At 39.9% G+C, this 19,718-nt stretch overlaps 1 protein-coding gene across 3 annotated transcripts in view; it reads right to left on the bottom strand.

Annotated features, from left to right (window-relative positions):
• Positions 1–2,940: 2,940 nt before the first annotated feature.
• Positions 2,941–19,718, bottom strand: part of LOC137285260 (bifunctional 3'-phosphoadenosine 5'-phosphosulfate synthase-like) — a 55,846-nt gene continuing 39,068 nt past the window's right edge. For all 3 annotated transcript variants that reach the window (XM_067817569.1, XM_067817570.1, XM_067817571.1), the window contains exons 2-12: positions 13,213–13,563; positions 12,710–12,848; positions 11,428–11,546; positions 11,051–11,164; positions 10,719–10,830; positions 9,380–9,585; positions 8,870–9,001; positions 8,395–8,524; positions 8,044–8,186; positions 7,031–7,156; positions 2,941–6,265 (exon numbers count right to left, since the gene is read on the bottom strand). In XM_067817569.1, coding sequence (XP_067673670.1) covers positions 6,023–6,265; positions 7,031–7,156; positions 8,044–8,186; positions 8,395–8,524; positions 8,870–9,001; positions 9,380–9,585; positions 10,719–10,830; positions 11,051–11,164; positions 11,428–11,546; positions 12,710–12,848; positions 13,213–13,563 — 1,815 coding nt within the window. In that variant the 3' untranslated portion in view covers positions 2,941–6,022. The remainder of the gene's footprint in view (positions 6,266–7,030; positions 7,157–8,043; positions 8,187–8,394; positions 8,525–8,869; positions 9,002–9,379; positions 9,586–10,718; positions 10,831–11,050; positions 11,165–11,427; positions 11,547–12,709; positions 12,849–13,212; positions 13,564–19,718) is intronic.

Below are 19,718 nucleotides of genomic sequence, written 5' to 3'. Positions count from 1 at the left end.
CTTAATGTCGAGTGCAACTTGAAAACAACTTGAAAGCAAGCACACAATCATGACAAAGTTTGAAGACTTTGAATATTACTCCTGGAGATTTCACAAGAATATCCCTAACCTTCAGCATGTCTTAACGGGTACAGTGGTTAACATACTTACAACAGCCCTGCTATACGGTTATACATACGATATGTGTGATATTGTATTCATAATACAGCAGTAGCCTACATAACAGGACCCCGAGAGGGGCAAAGGTAAGTGCACATTTAAATACATGACAATATATCCACATAAGACAAACAAATTGCTAATATTATCATAACCCTATTGGGTCGAGCACAGACCTAAATACACAAGGTCCAAAACACAACGGCCATGCCTGTATCTCATACACGGTCTAACAATTTCACCAACACTGAACGACGGAATACATTGTTTTCCCGCCAGTTCAACAACATGCCGACAACTGTCACTACACTCTTCTTCTGATGTTCACACTCACATGTAAACCTATGATATATTACAACTGTTATTTGTGTCGTCCAGGTAGATGACCTAGACCAGTTTTAAATAGAATGGAGAATTAACTAGCCTGATCATGCTGACTTTATAAGATTAGTGTGCAGTGACTGAGTGAGTGAGTATGAGCTTACACTGGTTGTAGCAATATTCCAGTAATATCACAGCGGTGGACATCAGAAATGGACTTCACACATTGTACTCATGTAGGGAATGGAACGCAAGCCTTTGGCGTGGCGAGCGAACGCTGCAACCACTAGGCTACTACACAAAGAAGGAAGCAAATTTAAAAGAATAGTTCTTTAAAGTTATATTTCCAAATAATGATATTTTTACTAACTGTTGTGTGTGAAGATATAAAGGTGGACAGTTAACAGAACCTAGAGGTGTTTTCACCAGACTGGACATCAAGAAATTCCATTTGACGTGTTTCCACTGGAAATGGCTGCAACCACCTTGGCATTTGGATCCAATTCAAATTTTCACGGATCTGTCTAAACTGTCGTCTGCACACATAAAGGTTAACATTGTCTGCCAACAGGCAGCTGATGAGGCGGAGAAGGAAGATGGAATTCCCCTCACGGCAGCCATTCTACATCTCTGCAAACGACATTCATCAATCGCAATCCATTTCCGCCACTTCATTTTCACGCAGACCTGCGAAGCTTTGCCGATCCCTCATTCAGTTGCCATGGCTAAGGCGCCATTGATTTATAAGTCTTTGAATAATGATTAAATGATTTCTCGGATCGACAACGGAAGCTCCGATCACATAGTTCAATTAGCCAAATGCTGGCATAACGGGCGACTTTCGACCGAAAGAAAACACAAGGTCAACGAGATATGATTTGGGTTAGTACACGACACCACCACAATTGCAGCTGGCCAGTTCTGAGGTTTTAAATAACAATGGTACCATCAATATGTATGTCTTAACTACAAAAAAGTACGATATTACTGTAAACTGTCCTGTTTCAGCGAGGAACATAAAAAGTAAAGTCATCATCACGGCAGTGTTTGTACTATTTGAAACAAACAGGTCTGTGGAAATGTCATAGTGACCTAAGAACTGTTTGTTTAATAAATGCCACAGCTGCATAATAAGTTGAATAACTTTTACCATCTCTGCAGCTGAAAAACCAAAGGTTTTCAAATTAATTGAGAACTGTGGGAATTGCTTATATCAGTTATGACAACAGGAAATTCTATTTTCAGCTAAAAACGCAATATTGTGTCGTAGGGATGAGAGTGGAGGATAATTGCCATTCCTGTCATACCTAAACTGGTTTGTCTGTAGTTCCACGTCAGGAAAGGTTCAACCATTTATAGATGGGATGAGTGAAGGTTCTGAGAAGAGTCAATGCATACAAGGACCACCTTCTTGTGGATCACTTGGGGCTGATTAGGCACAGTCCCTACAAGGTACACGTACACACCGAGACTCTGTTCTTGGGTAATAAAATTGGATTGTGGACAATCAAAATTGAATTTTCCCCCTATAAACTATAATTTCAAGGACAGAAAAATCACTAAATAATGTTATTGGTGTATAATTACAGAGTACAATATCTCAGTTTGCCATATAGCAGTAATGGTATCAGGGATGGCAATTTTCTGCTAATCAGCAAACTTTATTTCAAACTGATCAATTCAAACCCCCCATTCAATGACACAATAATAAGTTTTCAGCTGAAAATAGATTTTAATGTTCTCATCCCTGTGTTATGTTGTGGACATCACCTGTGATGGATTCAAGACGGTTGTACGTATCTCCAGCTACATTTTCTTGCAAAACTGAGTGAAGATCCATGCATCATGGTTAGGGTGTCAGGGATTTGAACCTATGACTATATCTTGCCCACCTAAGCGGCCCAATTAAGAACACTGGATGCACCAAAGAAGCAAACACTGTAACATCTGGACTATTTCAGTCCGAATCCTAGGGTGAGTGAGTATGGTTTCTCATGGTGCCAATGTTCCAGCCATATCAAGGCAGGGGGCACCAGAAATGGGCTTCACGCGATGTACCTACTTGTATATGGGTCTTACGAATGACAAACTAATGCTTTAACCACTAGTTACCCCACTGCTTTTGATAGAATGCCTACAAATCTGTGTACAGTGTTAGAGCAGTTGGTCTTGTGACTCCCCATGTGATATGTAGATTGTACAAATGACCAGCAGTCTGCAAGAGTGGTTCTGCCTGGGTTGCATATCAGCATATCAGTCTAGATAAAACAGCTCCATGTCAGATCAAAACTAAGCTTAGGGCAGGAGCAAGTCAACAGCCAGAGTGATCCACTAGTCCACCAAAGCAATTCTAACAGAACTCATCCCAGGATGAATAGTAACTTTTGACATTACAAAAGCAAGTTTAACCACTGGTTTATGTGGAGTTCCTTAATAACAACAATAACAACAGACTCCAAATAACATATTCATCAGTTTATTGGACATAATCAGCAGAAGCCCCAGCGACAGCAGTACGAAGAGCAACACAACTGGTTATGTCTATACATGGTTATCTCCCCCTGACACCTCCATCACCAAGGTAATGTGTACCTTGACAACATACCACGTCCACCATTTTGTCTGATACACATCCACCTGGAGACAAAACTTCCCTATAGCATGATTGTCAGTATAATATTCCACCCTGAATTCAATGTAGATCGACATGGTACCACAACACCAAGCACAGAATATTCTTTCTAAGATAAAAAGTGCAATTCGGAAGTGTAGTGTTCAGAGCATTAGCCAGAATGTTTATAAATGTGCATACACAACTCAGATAAACTAACCTCTTTCCACCCTTGAAACACTACAGAATAAATGTCAGAAAAACAGAACCTGAACACATAATGTGAACAAACTGCTAACCACCCAAAGTTCACCATGGGCAGAATCCACCAACAGCTGCCTCCCTTAACAGGCATTACACAAAATACAGTTTCTTCTTTAGTTGTTGAATACTCTCTAACAATGTCTGTCTCCACATAAAATCATGTTCAGGTGGGAAATAACAATTACATTTGTTTTCAAAAGCTAAGAAGAATGTTAATGTTGAATCTAAAGTGAAATGGAGGCATATTCCTGATTTGCTACAATTTATTCAGCAATATCAGCTCTGCAGCAGGTAAACCAGTGGCTGAACCTGAGAGGTAGACCACACACAAAGTCAGCTGAGGGTCATCCTGCCTGACTGAGATTAAACAGCACCTACATTTCACCCCCTACCACTACATCTGTACACATGGGTAGACATGATGCTGTCAGCTTCCAAACACATTTTTTCACCATACATTGCTTTCACATTATTAGTACTTTTAGGAAAAGGAATTATTAACATTTAACAAAAGAAATGTGAAATTTGTTTAACAAAACCTTTACTTACAATATATTAACAAACTGCACATTGGATAAAGACACAATGCCATTTCATGTTCTATGTTTGTACTGGAACGTTGTGATGCTTCCTCAAACCAACCCCTTGAACATGACCAGCCTTAGGCTGAATCCTACTCCCCACCAACTTCTCTTTCATCACGTGCAACCAAAGCCTATTTATTCCATGAAAATAACTTCCCACAAGTATGAGAGAACATGTCAAGGTATATACTGAAAACTTAATACTCAACACAACACTACTATAACAATGGTTAAAATCAACAATTCCGCTGTACACAACAAAGCTATTACCTCTATATATTATAGCCCAGACTTCCTCAGATACAAGAATATATTATATTTGGTTTTTAATTATCTATCTACTTTAAAATACAGGACAACTATATTTGTATTTCACATTAATGCAAATTACACAGTTGGGCTTCCAAGACCAGTTGACAGGCACCATTATTGTTAGATATTACCAACCTTTCTCTACAAACCAACATCTAAGGGGCTTTAAGACACACGTAAGTTTGGAGGAACACACTTACTGACATGTATAATTGATCCCTCAAAGTTATGTACAATGGCAAATATACACAATTTGCTTTGGCATGGATTCCAACAAGTCATCATTTTATATGCTATATGAAGACTGTAGTTCTTTATACAACTTAACTTATGGTTGGGATTATTTAACCTGATATGAAGCTATAAAATGGAAATGTTGATAGTGTTTGCCAGAGTGAGCGAGTGAGTGAGTGAATTTAGTATTACGCTGCTTTTAGCAATATTACCGCAATATCACGTCAGGAAACACCAGAGATGAGCTTCACACATTGTACCCATGTGGGGAATTGAACCTAGGTCTTCCGCATGACAAGCAAATGCTTTAACCACTAGGCTACCCCACCGCCCTGTGTTGGCAAGACAACATGTTCATATTATGTCACACGAGTGACTATTTGAAATGCTAATTGATAATCCCAATCAAAAGTTGAGTAATATTTATGTACAACAGCTTACAGCTATCTAAATTACCATATACCACCCAAAAGAAGTTAAGGACTTCTCAGTTTTGACATATTACTACAGTGGTGTGGTCAAGTAATGTTGGTGGTTCTTAGCTTCCTTTGTGTAGTACAGGCTATGGATTTCTGGTTAGTATCACATTCTGCGTAGGCATTTTTCTGCTTCAGTGTTTTGCACTCAATCACTAATCATGCCTTATATCAATGCATGTCTACACATAAAACATTATTTGTTGTGCAGCAAAATGTATGTAAAAAGTGGTTTGTATAACAACAATCGCACATGAGGATTATCTGTTCTTATCAAAAAGACTTTTGTACAAACAAAAGCAGAAAGTTGGTCACAAATTGTCACATTCATACAATTCTTTTATAAAACATACTGAACAAAACTTACCAGTGAAAAGATACTGATAATGAATGTTAAAATATTTGTTCCCTCACGCAAATACCTGTGACAACTTTGATGATATTGTTGTGTTCCCAACTACAGATTCATAAAGTGGAAAAAGGTTCTTCTGTTGACAGACTAAATACATGGCCATTATGACTGTAATGAGGTGCCATCACTGATGGAACTGAATTGTGACTTTGTGATGTTTATGATTGGCTCTTCCTAAGAGTATAACTCTGACATGGAAAGGAAATATTGAAATAATCAATACATATGATTTTGATGAAAATAAGTCATACTCATCGTATGAGTCTCTTTGAGTCAGTGATTTAGAGCTTTACACTATTTCAGGAAAACTCTAGCAAAGTGTTCATCATAGTGTGAATCCATGAAAGTGTTACAAGATGGCAGGCCAACAGTCATCAGGGAACAACATGCCCCATGCATCCAGTGAGTAACTATATGACACACACAGATAAACATACACACAGTGTCTCTATGGATATACTCTACCACATGTTGGGAGTGGAGGAAGTATTTGATAAATAGCCACAGAAAACATTTTTCCACTTTATGCCGAATCTGTACAGATTGTTAAATGACGACAGTGAGTAGCTGTGCAAATGGAACATGATTATGCATACCGTCTTGGCTAATGAGATGAATTTGTGTGCAGCAGTGCCATTTTATTTCTTAATTATTGCTGGCTTAGAGACTGGTAGAACTCCACCATGATCTTCCACGCACTTGGTGCCATGAAACCTGGGGGAGGTGTCTGCCCCTCACGTGCTAATTTACGCATACGGGTGCCGGAGATGAAATCAAACTCCTCCTTCTTCTCAGGATCAAAGAAGGCCATTGCCTTCTGCTTGGTATTGTAGGCAGCAACCCTGAATGGGACGATCTCCAGCTGTGTCAGCCCTGGTGCCATGGTGAGAACCTGCAAGATGGGATAAGTGATGTTAGCTTTACCTGCTGGACACGTATCTGCCAGGATAATAATGGAGATAGGGAAATGTGTCAGTAGAACACCTGGTAAAGGACATGGTCAGGTGGAAAGTTCTCAGTAAAACTGGACAGCAGGATCAGGCTTGTGAAATTAGGGTCAATGTTAAAGTATGGCTTATCTCTGTCCACAAGGGAATGGGGCAAATCCCTCTGGAGATATGTCGAACCATCTGTTAAGCAAACAGTTTAACATTTAGCATTCACAGATGGCTTATTTCAGGGTACATTGGTGTCAAGAACATTCAAACTTTGGCTGAATGAAGAATATTTCAAAAAACACATGGCACTCCCTACAACATCACATCTGTGAAAGGAAACTTCAGGAATAGCTTACATTCAGTTGATACTATAAGCTTAATATATGCATAAACATTAGCATATATATTTGATACATTATGCTACATCTCATGAATAACATAACTTTTTAGCATAAAATAATGAAATTCACAATATTTACTTTTTCACACATTTTGATCAAGATACTACGGAAAAAGTTCATGTTTTTTGTTGTTAAATGCAGTACTGGGTAAAATTCCAACCACATAACAGCTCCCTGTGCCAGACAAATGTTTCGGTATGTGTGGTGCCACCATGTGATCATTTGGTTGCCTTCTATGGCAAGTATGTGTTACATTAGGCATATTCTAAGTCTGACTCCCAAAAGCAGAAATTGGAAGTATTTCCACACTGAACATACCTTGGCTCCATGTGTTGGGTCATACAAGTCACGGGTGCCATCAGGATGTGGCATGCCTGCAGGGTCACGACCTACAATGTAGAAGTTGGCGCCTGTCGACATCCTCGCCTTGGCGTGCCACTGAACCTGTAAAGCAGTGGCTGTATTACTTTCAGGATAAACAGGAAACGTGCAGATACTCACATATGAGTGAGTGAGTGAGTGAGTTTAGTAAACAATCAAGTCTGGACCAGACAATCCAGTGAGCAACAACATGAGCATCGATCTGTGCAATTGGGAACCGATGACATGTGTCAATCAAGTCAGCGAGCCCGACCACACGATCCTGTTAGTTGCCTCTTACGACACGCATAGTCGCCTTTTATAGCAAGCATGGGTTGCTGAAGGCCTATTCTACCCCAGGAACTTCACGGGTGAGTGAGTGAGTGAGTGAGTTTGGCTTTACAATGTTTTTAGCAATCTGCCAGCAATATCAAGGTGCAGACACCAGAAATGGGCTTCACACATTGTACCTATGCGGGGAATTGAACTATGGCCTTTGGCGTAATGAGCAAATACTATAATCACTTGGCTATCCCACTGCTCTAACATTATAAAGGCTAAGCTACATAATGGATACAAATCTTCAAATATCACTTTGGCTTGTGATACAATTTCCTCTCACTGAGTGGCATCCTATCATGATATCTTCTTACATGCCACTAATTGAAAGAAGCAACTCGGCAATATTTGAACTTTATGGCGTCAGTCTGTAAATAATCGAGTCTGGACCAGACAATCCAGTGATCAACAGTATAAGTAACGATCTACGCAACTGAGATACAATGACATGTATCAACAAAGAGTCTGACCATCAAATCTTCTTACAACAAGCATGGGTTGCTCAAGACCAATTCTAACCTGGATCATCATTAAGCTTTTTAATTTCAATTTCAGAGAACAAAACACCATGGACCCAATGTCTTAATGTTCTGCATGTAATAGCATTGAACCAATCCGCTTCTGAGACACACCTCTGTAGGTCCAGCATACATCATTGGAGATGGGAAGATGGCCAGCACTGTTGTTTCAGGGTCTAGAACTCCTTCCTGGAGGATAGCCGCATGCTGACGCATTCGAACAGGCAGGGGTACATCATCATCCTTCGTCCAGCCACCTGGTCAAGAAACAGCATGGCTACAGCCAATGTTGTAAAACAATCATCAAAACATGTACATCACAGAGTCATAGTCTTGGAAAGAAAACAATGAGGAGATCCATTCTGCTGTAAAGCTTTTCAGCAACGACTTGAAGTTTCTTCCATCACTGACATTTACATTTGCTAAGATCACCCCATTATTCAAGGTTGATCTTCTCCAACTGACCTAGTGGATGCAGCAGTAGCACTGGCTTCTGGTAACCTTTCTCTAGCATCCGTCTCTTTGTGTCGTTCATCAGCAAGGCATGGCCATTGTGGACTGGGTTACGCAGTTGGAAGGCAAACACAGCATCAGCCTAGAAAGAAGTCACTTGTCCTACAACTCTGCCCAATACCATTGTGTCAAACAAGAATCACAAAGTTTATACAAATTCTACCTCTATTTCCCTATGAACCAAATACACTGAACAGCAAAAGAAATGCAACTCCGGGCTTTTTTGGTCAAGTTTTTAAACAGGAGGCATAAACATGTACACTTACTTTTTTGAGATTTCATTTTTTGAAACTTGCATTTCTTTTGCTGTTCCAAATGTGTTCAAAGAAAATTTGATCTTATTCCTAAATAATATATGCTATCTTGTTGCCTTGGCCCAACAGTACCTGGATGGTCAAGCAGCTGACAAACAATACTGAGAACATACCCCAATCTGTCTGAAGCGCTGCCTTAGTTCTTTGGGTGTGAGTCTGAACTCATCCAGACCATCATTCCAGTAGATCCTCTCCAGCACCTCGAGGTCTCCTCCCACCAGCCAATCACCACTCTCATACACCATCTGGACAATACACATCACAAGTGATGATAATGGTGACCACATGATCAGACATTGCATGCCATTGAAATCAACAAAGTGCAGCTACTTCCCTCTGTGCAAACAATCCCCTATGTATGACAAAGGTATTTACATTGCAGTCCTTCAACCAGGCCTAACTGCGTTCAACGATCCCCTACGTATGACACAAGTATTCATAAGCAAATCACCGGAAGTGTCTATACTGAATCCCGCTGCCCAGACCACATATTGTGTTCAATGAATCTCTTTGCATAATGAGTATCCATGTTGAATCCCATCACTAAAGTCACACATTGTGTCCAACAAATCCCCTTTGTATCTGTTTTCTAGGAATACCTTGAGGGTATTGCTGGCATGTACCTTGATGTATGGATGTCCTGGGTTGCTGGTACCGAACTGCCTGCTACACCTCTCCTCCTTGTTGTGCTTGTAGAACTCAGGGTCTCTCAGGATGGCAACAGCCTTGCCCTCATACTTCAAGGTGAATGCTGCGTTTCCTTCCAGGCGTTCCTTGTCCTCCGTCTGTACAGGAAGCACAATGGGGATGGACTGATTTGAGAGGCCACCTGCAACACAAACATGCATATTGAGAGGATTGGGGATGATGGACATCTATACGTATTCTCCCTCTTGTAACATGCTGGGCAGACATACATGCAGTGATGTTCTAGCTGTATCCAGACATAAGCTGGGGCAGTAATGAAACACGAACTGACTTGCCAACTTTAACAAACCTTCTCTTTGATGTAAATACGAAACAGAACAGATTTTCTACTGAACAGAGAATGTATTCATCTCTTCATGTGCAAAACATTATGCTATCCCTAATAGTAGCAAATATCACATGTTCTTTTGTAAAGTGTGCACTTGGGCATAGCCACCATCTTGTGTACTGTGAAGTCAAAAGGTATATTAGGAGGAGTGATGTGTTTTCAAGGCTGGTAACATGACAGATGGATGTGCTTGTAAGTTGGCGGGCAAAGTTTGCCTGTATAGAGGAATGCCTAGTCATGTAAATCAATGAGCAGGGAGACACAGGCCTATGAAGAAAATATCCTTCCCACCCTCTGCAAATGGCCATTGCATTTCCAAATGAACAACAGAACAACTGAAGTTGATAGTATTTCAGGGCCAGGAGGCCTAGAGCACAGTGTAAGATGTCTTATCTAGCCTCATGTAAGAATGTCGAGTTTTGATTGGTCCACGTGACTCTGATAAAATACCATGTACATCCATCACAATCCGCCAGCGGGAGTATACGACTTTTATACTCCTGCTGCGAAAGTCATATCATCCCGCTACGCCTCGGTGACAATGCGAGAAGTGAGAAAAGCGTCCATCGACAAGCCTTTAGTGACGTGCAGTGCATTGAGGTCAAACGATCAGCTGGTGTCAACATGGCAGCAAGTTGATTCGATGCGTGTTGTTTTGTTTTGATTTAGTGAAAACATTCAGCTAGATAAATGAGTTATCACATCGTGTCGAGGGAAATACAGGGTTTTATCAGTCCCTCGTAAGGTTGTACCGGCTCGGGGAATACAACCTTACGAGGGACTGATAAAACCCTGTATTTCCCTCGACACGATGTGATAACATATAATATAAGATATAAATCATTTTTAGATCATTATAATGTTATGGTACATAATACACAATGCCAATGAGAATGAGGTGCATTTCCAAATGTATCAGTACTCACCATCCAGCAAACAACCGAAGTGCTGACTCTGCAGAAACTCCCTCTCCCTCATGAAACCCTTGAGTGGGGAAGCCCAGCCCTCTGACAGCACCTGTGTCCACTGAAGGTCCAGCTGTAAGAAGGGAACATATAACAATATCATTCAGTCTATGCTAGATGTGTAGGTCAATTTAAGTCAACTAAGATGGGTTTTATAAATAACAGTTCAAATAAATGGATCTGGATAAATAATATGCTTGATACACAGATTTGTTTGGCTAATCTACTCACTCAATTCATATTGAAAGTCACAATTATTACAAGTGACAATAGCTCCAGATAGAACTACCCACCTTTGTGATGTTGACTGAAGGAAGAGATTCCGCCTCAGCACGGGCAGCAGACACTCGGTTTTCTGGCACAAACAATTCCTTCACCGAGTTCAGAGCGTGAGTTGGCACAATTTCCTAAATAAAAGATACAAAAACTCATCAGCTGACAAATGTATTACAAGTACAAAACCTTATCAGCTGACCATTGCATTAGAAAACACAAAACCCTATAAGATGGTCATTGTATTAGAAATACAAAACTAATCTGCCTATCAAGTATGAGTATTGTATACTTGATCAGGGGAATCATCATATACACCAGAACAGCATGAAGTATGATCATCCGGAAAATACATGTGCTGACTGTAACGTGGTACATAGCTGCATTAATACTGCACCTTTTCCAGTAGATTCTGAATGACCTCCTGTACGCACTCATCCACAGTCAACTCTCCAGCCTTGAGGATCACCTCGGGAGCATCTGGAGCTTCATAGGCCTGGTCAACACCAGTGAATCCTAGAAAACAAGACCCATGTAGTTATAACATACATAATGCGGTAAGTAACTTGGTAGTTACAGCATACATAACAATGCAGTATACCCTACACATCAATGTAGCAAGTAACTTGGTAGTTATACCCTACACATCAATGTAGCAAGTAACTTGATAGTTATACCCTACACATCCATACTCTACACATCAATGTAGTAAGTAACTTGGTAGTTATACCCTACACATCAATGCAGCAAGCAACTTGATAGTTATACCCTACACATCCATACTCTACACATCAATGTAGTAAGTAACTTGGTAGTTATACCCTACACATCAATGTAATAAGTAACTTGATAGTTATACCCTACACATCCATACTCTACACATCAATGTAGTAAGTAACTTGGTAGTTATACCCTACACATCAATGTAATAAGTAACTTGATAGTTATACCCTACACATCCATGTAGTAAGTAACCTGATAGTTATACCTTCCACATATATGTACTAAGTAACTTGATAGTTATGCCCTACATCAGTTATACCCTACACAACAATGTAGTAAGTAACTTGATGGTTATACCCTACACATCAATGTAATAAGTAACTTGATAGTTATACCCTACACATCATTGCAGAAAGTAACTTGGTAGTTATACCCTACACATCAACGTTGTAAGTAACTTGGTAGTTATACCCTACACATCAATGCAGAAAGTAACTTGGTAGTTATACCCTACACTTCAACGTTGTAAGTAACTTGGTAGTTATACCCTACACATCAATGCAGAAAGTAACTTGGTAGTTATACCCTACACATCAATGTAGTAAGTAACTTGGGATATATACCCTACACATCAGTAAGTAACTTGGTAGTTATACCCTACACATCAATGTAGTAAGTAACTTGGTAGTTATACCCTACACATCAATGTAGTAAGTAACTTGGGATATATACCCTACACATCAATGTAGTAAGTAACTTGGTAGTTATACCCTACACATCAATGTAGTAAGTAACTTGGGAGTTATACCTTACACATCAATGTAGTAAGTAACTTGACAGTTATACTCTACACATGAATGTAGTATGTAACTTGGTAGTTATACCCTACACATCAATGTAGTAAGTGCAACTTGAGTTCCCCACAGAAAGCAACCCTTTCTATTTGGCCAACTCACCTTTAATCTGACCAGCCCTGGCCTTCTTATATAGGCCCTTGACATCTCTGCTTTCACAGATGTTGATGGGTGTGTTCACATAGCACTCAATAAACTTCAGTCCAGCACTTTCATGAAGCTTCCTTGCTTGGTCTCGATCCTAGAAAACATCATGATGCAACATACATCAGTATCTTTTAGTTATACTTGTTTCAACTTACAGTATGAATAGCATCAGCATGATAATAGTGAGTGAGTGTTTTTAGTTTTACTCCGCACTTAGCAACAGTCCAGCTTTATGGCGACAGTATGTAAATATCAAGTCTGGACCACACACATAATTCTTCAACTGCATGAGCATCAATGTACACAGGTGCGATATGATGGCATGAGTGATCCAGTTAGTCGCCTCTTACGACAAACATGGGTTGCTGAAGACCCATTCTAACTCGGATCTTCACAGGGTAGCATGATAACAGCTGATCTTGATTGCTTGAACATGAAAACAACTTCAAGTTTTTCACCTTTCTGAACGGTGAGATGAAACTGGTGATGCAGACGATACCGCCATCAGCAAACAATTTGGCCACTTCTGAGATACGTCGGATGTTCTCTTCACGATCTTCTGGGGAGAAACCTAGATTCTTGTTGAGACCTGTTCTGATGTTGTCTCCATCCAAACTGTAGGAAGGGATGCCCTGACCAACCAGATACTCCTCTAAAGCGAAGGAGATTGTTGTTTTTCCAGCCCCAGACAGACCCGTCAGCCATATTGTACAGCCTCTGAATCCCCCCTTGCTGCCCACAGCTTTCCCTCTCTTATCTCGGGAGACATGTCCAGCTTGGAACACCACATTTGTGGCCTTCTGTACAGCCTGCAAGACAGCGGATTGGATGGGTAAAACAGAAGCCATTACAAAGCCGAAAAACTCAAAACAAGATGCCTCTGCTGATAAATATGGTAAACTGAGTCCTCACTCAGGAGTCTGGCCACATAGTACAATTAGTTGCCTTGACCTTCAACATGAGGTTACTGGAGCAGTATCTCTGTACCAGATCCTCACAAGGTTCAAGCCCACACATCCTATGTAGGATGTCAACATTTCCTTTATTTATCTGGGCAATCATACCTGGTAAAATATTCCAGGAATCCTGCATAAAAAAGTTTGCAAACTTGAGAAATGGCAATTGGCAATCACTCAGGGGTCATAACTTTCTGCATTAATCGATCAGGTTTGTGAGGGAAAAGTGGAATTTCTTCTATTGGTGCTTATCACATGGCATGATGAAGACTGCCTAGAGAAGAGAGGCTTTTGTCCCAAACAGCACACTGAGAAGCACACAAAACCATAACAACATGATTAAAGACACGCCGATCAATGCCACAAAATGGAGCTGCATCTTGTGCCTGTGATTTCTATGAATAGTCAATTACACATTTGTCAGCATCACAGATGATGTCAGGAATGGTTAAGTCCGCTGACTTGGCAAAATGTGATGAAACATACTCATCAAAACTATCATGTTCTTGATTTACACTTAGTGTATGTTACTACAAGTCAAGAGTGGAACATCCAAACATGTTGCACAAGATTTGATGACGCCAAAGAACATGAATGACTGACAAAATATAAAGTCCTTAAAGAAGACTCAGCTCCTCGGTCATCTGCTCATTGCTAATAGGTGAAATTACACTGTGTAATTATGGTTCTCTTCAAGAGTGTGAATAATATACAAAATAAGTCAGTCAAGGTAATTGGGAGTTTGAATCATTTGACCAAATGATACCCTGAATTCCAAAAATGGTCAGGCTATTGTCCATCCTTACACAGGAACAAGGTGGAAGATCAGATATTTCCATAAATAATCCTCATTAAAATCAGCCAAGGCTGTCTTAAAGCCATGGAAGAATACACTTAGTGACTACTGCATTCTTACAGTATATGAAATCAGGTCTGTCCAACTGCCAGAGATGGGCTAGATTTCTGGCGGACAGTCTAAATCATAGGTGGCCAGCCCGTTGGTCTGGTAAAAGTATAGATGTTCCATTCATCTGGGTAAATTCAGCAGTATCTTGGTGTCTCATCTGGTTAAATCTTTTTTGGGCTGGGTTTTTGACTTATTTCATACACTGATTCTTATAGTAATAAACCAAAGGTAGAATAATGTTACACTTTTTGGTTTCCTTAAATACATGTCAACCTTAAACATATGTTAATAATAATAATCTGTGAAAGCAAGGGGAGACACCTTAAACATACAGCCATGTTTAACAGGTCCAACAAAGGTTCAGAATAATGTCCATGTTGACAAGACACAACAGCACTTCCAAGCAGTATTCATCATGCCCTACTCAGATTTGTTGGGGAACAGTATATCAGTTAGTACATGTACATGAAACATACACTTGAATGGATAACGTTAGCAGGTTTTGGTACAAACTGGCCTGCAGTCAGTCTTGATTCTAGCCACCCAAATTGCATGGATTAGTCAGTAATCAGTCAGTAAATCAACATTTCTACTGATCCAAAAAATGCTGACATTCAATTTCAGACTGTGAAGTTTGACCCATCCCCTCAAAAACATTACGCTTCATTACTTCTGACAGCATTATATCCGACATTAAACTGAGAGTCGCCAGTGAAGACCTATTCCAGTGAACAAAATAGCCATCGCCCTGCTAACCTGTCACTAGTAAAATTCCAGTCAGGGCAGTAAATCTCCACAGTCAGTAGCCAAGTCTGGCGAGTGAATTTTCATCATGTCATTTTGTAAATATTTCATTATTTCAATACTTTTGACTTTTTAATTTATAATACACTTTGGAATCCTGCAAAATTATGACCTGATAAAAATGATCATCACATAAGCAGCATAATTAAATGATGAAATCTATGTCATGCTGACAAAATTTTATTCTAACCTATTTTTGTAATCTTTAACATAGTTTCTACATAAGAAGATTGTGGGTTAGTAACTTTCAGGCATTCTAAGTAGCCCGACTGGCTAGTAAAATCTTGCAAGTATTTCATACCCTGACCTATTCTTTACATGATGAATGAACAGCTAACACCACCTCTTATCTTGAGGTACTTAAAATCAGATTTACTCTTGTGAGTGATTGTCTGTCATCAGTGTCTAACACCACCATAATCAATGGGTACTGCCAGTGAACACAACAGTCTGTACATACATGCTATAGATAATTATCAACCAGAGCAGATGGATGTGCCTAATCAGTAAGACTAGACTGAAATGTCAACCCAAGTGAGCTCACTGCAATGGTGCATGTTCTCTGGTGGAAACTGGATCAGCCATATGATCAGGAGGCAGGCAGTCCATGTCATGACAACCTACACAGACACAGACACACACACAGACACAGACACAGACACACACAGAGACACACACACACAGACACACACACACACACCTCCCTCATGGAGTACTACTGACACTGTGTATGCATAGGTTGGGCTGGCTCAGACTGGACTATAGCTAGGGTCAAGAATAAACAGCACAAATAATATGTTAACCTTACTTATTGTACAACAGATCCACAACCACTGGTTCTCTTGTGGGGATAATCCCTTCAACTGATATAAACATGAATGAGAGGTAGAGATTAGTTTTTGTGGCTCCATATAATAAAACTCCTCAGTACCATGCTGTTGGTAAGTTTGGAAAATACCAGTACACTGCCTTTTTCTACATAAAGCATATCTTGACCTTGTACAAGTTTAATTCAATGACAACTGGCAAATCAAACAGAAACGTTGTAATTGGAGACCGTGTCCAGTCATCAGTTAAACAGTTTGCACCCACATTCCTGTACAGTACATGTAAAGATGTCTATGGGTGTGTGTGCGGGTGCTTGGAGGTTTATTATACTGGTTCTTAACCATGAAAGACTGCATACAATATGTATTACAATACATAAATCATCATCTGATGAACTGCAACATGAATTGTAACCAATGTCCATTACCAACATCCACCACTGAAGCCTTCACGCCACCACAATGGCTGAATTACCATGTTACCAGAAGAAACTTTATCCTGCATAATCACCAGGAAAACTCATACTGTTAACATGAAAATTTCCATTATTGCATTATCTTAAAAACAATAAATGCATATTGTGGAATATAGATGCGACAGCAAACATGCAATATTTGATCACCCACACATCTGTCTTCATGGTCAACAAACAGGTGCTAGCAGGCTGTCATGCCACACTTTGCATACAGGATTGGCTGCCTGTTTCAGTTTCAACCAGCTGTGTGTCAATGGAAGTTCAGGAATAGGAGTCTCTATGTTCTGGTGTGGCCAGCTGAATTCTGGACGTTAGCCCCATTAGTAACATAATAAACTCAGCAGCCTAGTAGCCAACCACACTCAACACAACATTAAACACTACTTTATCTTTCCTCATCTGTTCCTTTTGGACAAAAGTGTTCCGGAACTTCACTGAAGTAAAGTATGATAGCTGTGCTAGGCTTGTGGGGAGAAAAAGCATTCCTTCATCTTGCCAAGGTTTGATTTTCCAATGTATGTAATAAAAACCTGTGCTTAGTGTCCCATTGCTTTCAGAACTATTTAGAATAGTCAAGGGAAACAGCATCCTCATATGGCCATTGTAAACAAGTCAGTTTGGACTGTTCTGCCACACACTGTCTCCCCACTAATCATGCATGTAATTCCTTGTTACATAAATTATGGATCCTAACAAGGAAAACAAACAACTGATTAAGTGTTGTTTAGGATAAATATGTATGGTAATGAATAGTTTACTTGTTAAACACAACATATAACAGTTTCCATAAACACATCAGTACAATGAAATAACAGCTGGAATCACGCAATCACGTGATGTAAAACACAAACACAGAACTACAAACCTACTTGAACATGGGTTTGTGTCTGTGACGTACATAGCGAACTTAGTGAGGTCTATAAATGTCATTGGAAGGATCGAATGTTAGCCATACTTGGCAGTGCTATAGCCATACTTAGCAACTTACACTGACATCCTGTCAGTCTGAACCAGAGAAAAGTGGAAGTCCTATGGCCATACTTAGCAATACCTTACACTGACATCCTGTCTGTCTGAACCAGAGAAAAGTGGAAGTCCTATAGCCATACTTAGCAATACCTTACACTGACATCCTGTCTGTCTGAACCAGAGAAAAGTGGAAGTCCCATAGCCATACTTAGCAATACCTTACACTGACATCCTGTCTGTCTGAACCAGAGAAAAGTGGAAGTCCTATAGCCATACTTAGCAACTTACACTGACATCCTGTCAGTCTGAACCAGAGAAAAGTGGAAGTCCTATGGCCATATTTAGGAATACCTTACACTGACATCCTGTCTGTCTGAACCAGAGAAAAGCGGAAGTCCGTTTGTAAACTTACGTTTTGTTACCAGCATGTTTGTGTATTTCTAAAGGAATATTCCAGCAAATTGATGACATTTTGTACATGGTCTGAACCAGACTGTCAAGTTATTGAACTGGACAATGATCAAAACAGTTATGATATGACGACACTCATGAACAAAGTCCTCTACTTTGATCACATGATCCTCTTGCCACTATCATGGGGCCCTGAAGACCACTTAAATGAAGGAATCCTGTCTAGAGTAAACACATCCTTATGAGGCATTTCTGATCTAGCTTAAAGATCACAGTCAAAGGGACTTCACTGCAATAGATACCAGTGTCAGTGATGTAGATAAGTGGGGGAAGGATTTCTAGATTAAACACTTCCTTTCTGGTGAAATCTTTATCAGTGAGAGAGAGTAATACCAGTGTGTGCTGGGAACTACCAGTGAATGACCAGAACTTCAGGTTCACTACCAGTGACATGAATTGTCACTGTGTGAAGGGAACTGCCACTGCAAGACAGTAAACAGTAGTGTGTGTGACACTGAGGAAACCGCACGACCAACCTGTTCCATGTGAGCTAGTTGTGATCAGGGATGAGGATGAAAGGAAAGCTGTATCAGCAAAGGAGCTGACTGGAAATTTTCTCGAGTTCAAAAGCTGTCACAGGAAACGGTTGCTGATGTATATGTTCCGCTGGTCCGTTTTGTACACACACATGGTCACAATTACTGAGGCCAAAACCAAAAAAGGTGTTTCAAGTATGAACCCCTCTTGACTTCAACACCTGACTTCCACAATACTGATAGGGGACATATAGGGGTGTCTGTACTCATTGACTAAACCATTGTACTGCACCTACCACAAGATATGTTGATTCTAAAAACCAAGTTGCACCTAGGTGAACATTTATTTTAGATGATCTTAATGGCAAAACCATAACCAAACAATTTTAACTGTGTGGCCAAAGATGTAGAGAAGTCTACGTGGCATGTGGATGAACTGAATCAATAATAAAACATACGTTAACATGATACAGCTCCTTGTGATGAAGGATTATCACAGGTAGAAGCAGCAAACTTGTTTCAGTTGTGCATAATGTATTTGCTTTAGAAATATTTTATCATAATGTGCAGATGTAATCCCTGTACTTCACAATGGTTTCTTTTCTGCTGAAAGTAACATCTAGCCTCTGAAATCATTGAGTTTGGTTTCACACTGCTTTGAACAAAATTCCATCAATATGACAGTGGGGGAAACCAGAAATGTACTCATAACACTGTAACCATGTTGGGAATTAAACCTGGGTCTTCAGCATGCTGAGAGGTGATTTTAACCACGAACCTACCCAATTGCCCCTCTCTGAAATGAACATAATTTACAAGAAAAACAGGTACAAAGTGTTTTTAATAGAAGATACGATGAAAAGGAACCCAGAGACTTTCTTCACTTGCCACATATACTTGACTTGCATGGACGTTCTTGGATATATTTGCTTCTGGGTCTGTATGACAAGAGTAGTTTCATGAGGGAACATGAGTATTTATCTCCATATGCCGTGACATGGGTACAGTACTGCTAGGATACTGTTGTAAACTACATGAAACCTCACTGATTCTGGATGTAAGCTTATAAAAAATGTTT

Source organism: Haliotis asinina, chromosome 5 (assembly GCF_037392515.1).
Source record: "Haliotis asinina isolate JCU_RB_2024 chromosome 5, JCU_Hal_asi_v2, whole genome shotgun sequence".
Classification (NCBI taxonomy): Eukaryota; Metazoa; Mollusca; class Gastropoda; order Lepetellida; family Haliotidae; genus Haliotis; species Haliotis asinina.
The sequence above is the reverse complement of the archived record's forward strand: the minus strand, read 5'-3'. Positions and strand labels throughout refer to the sequence as shown.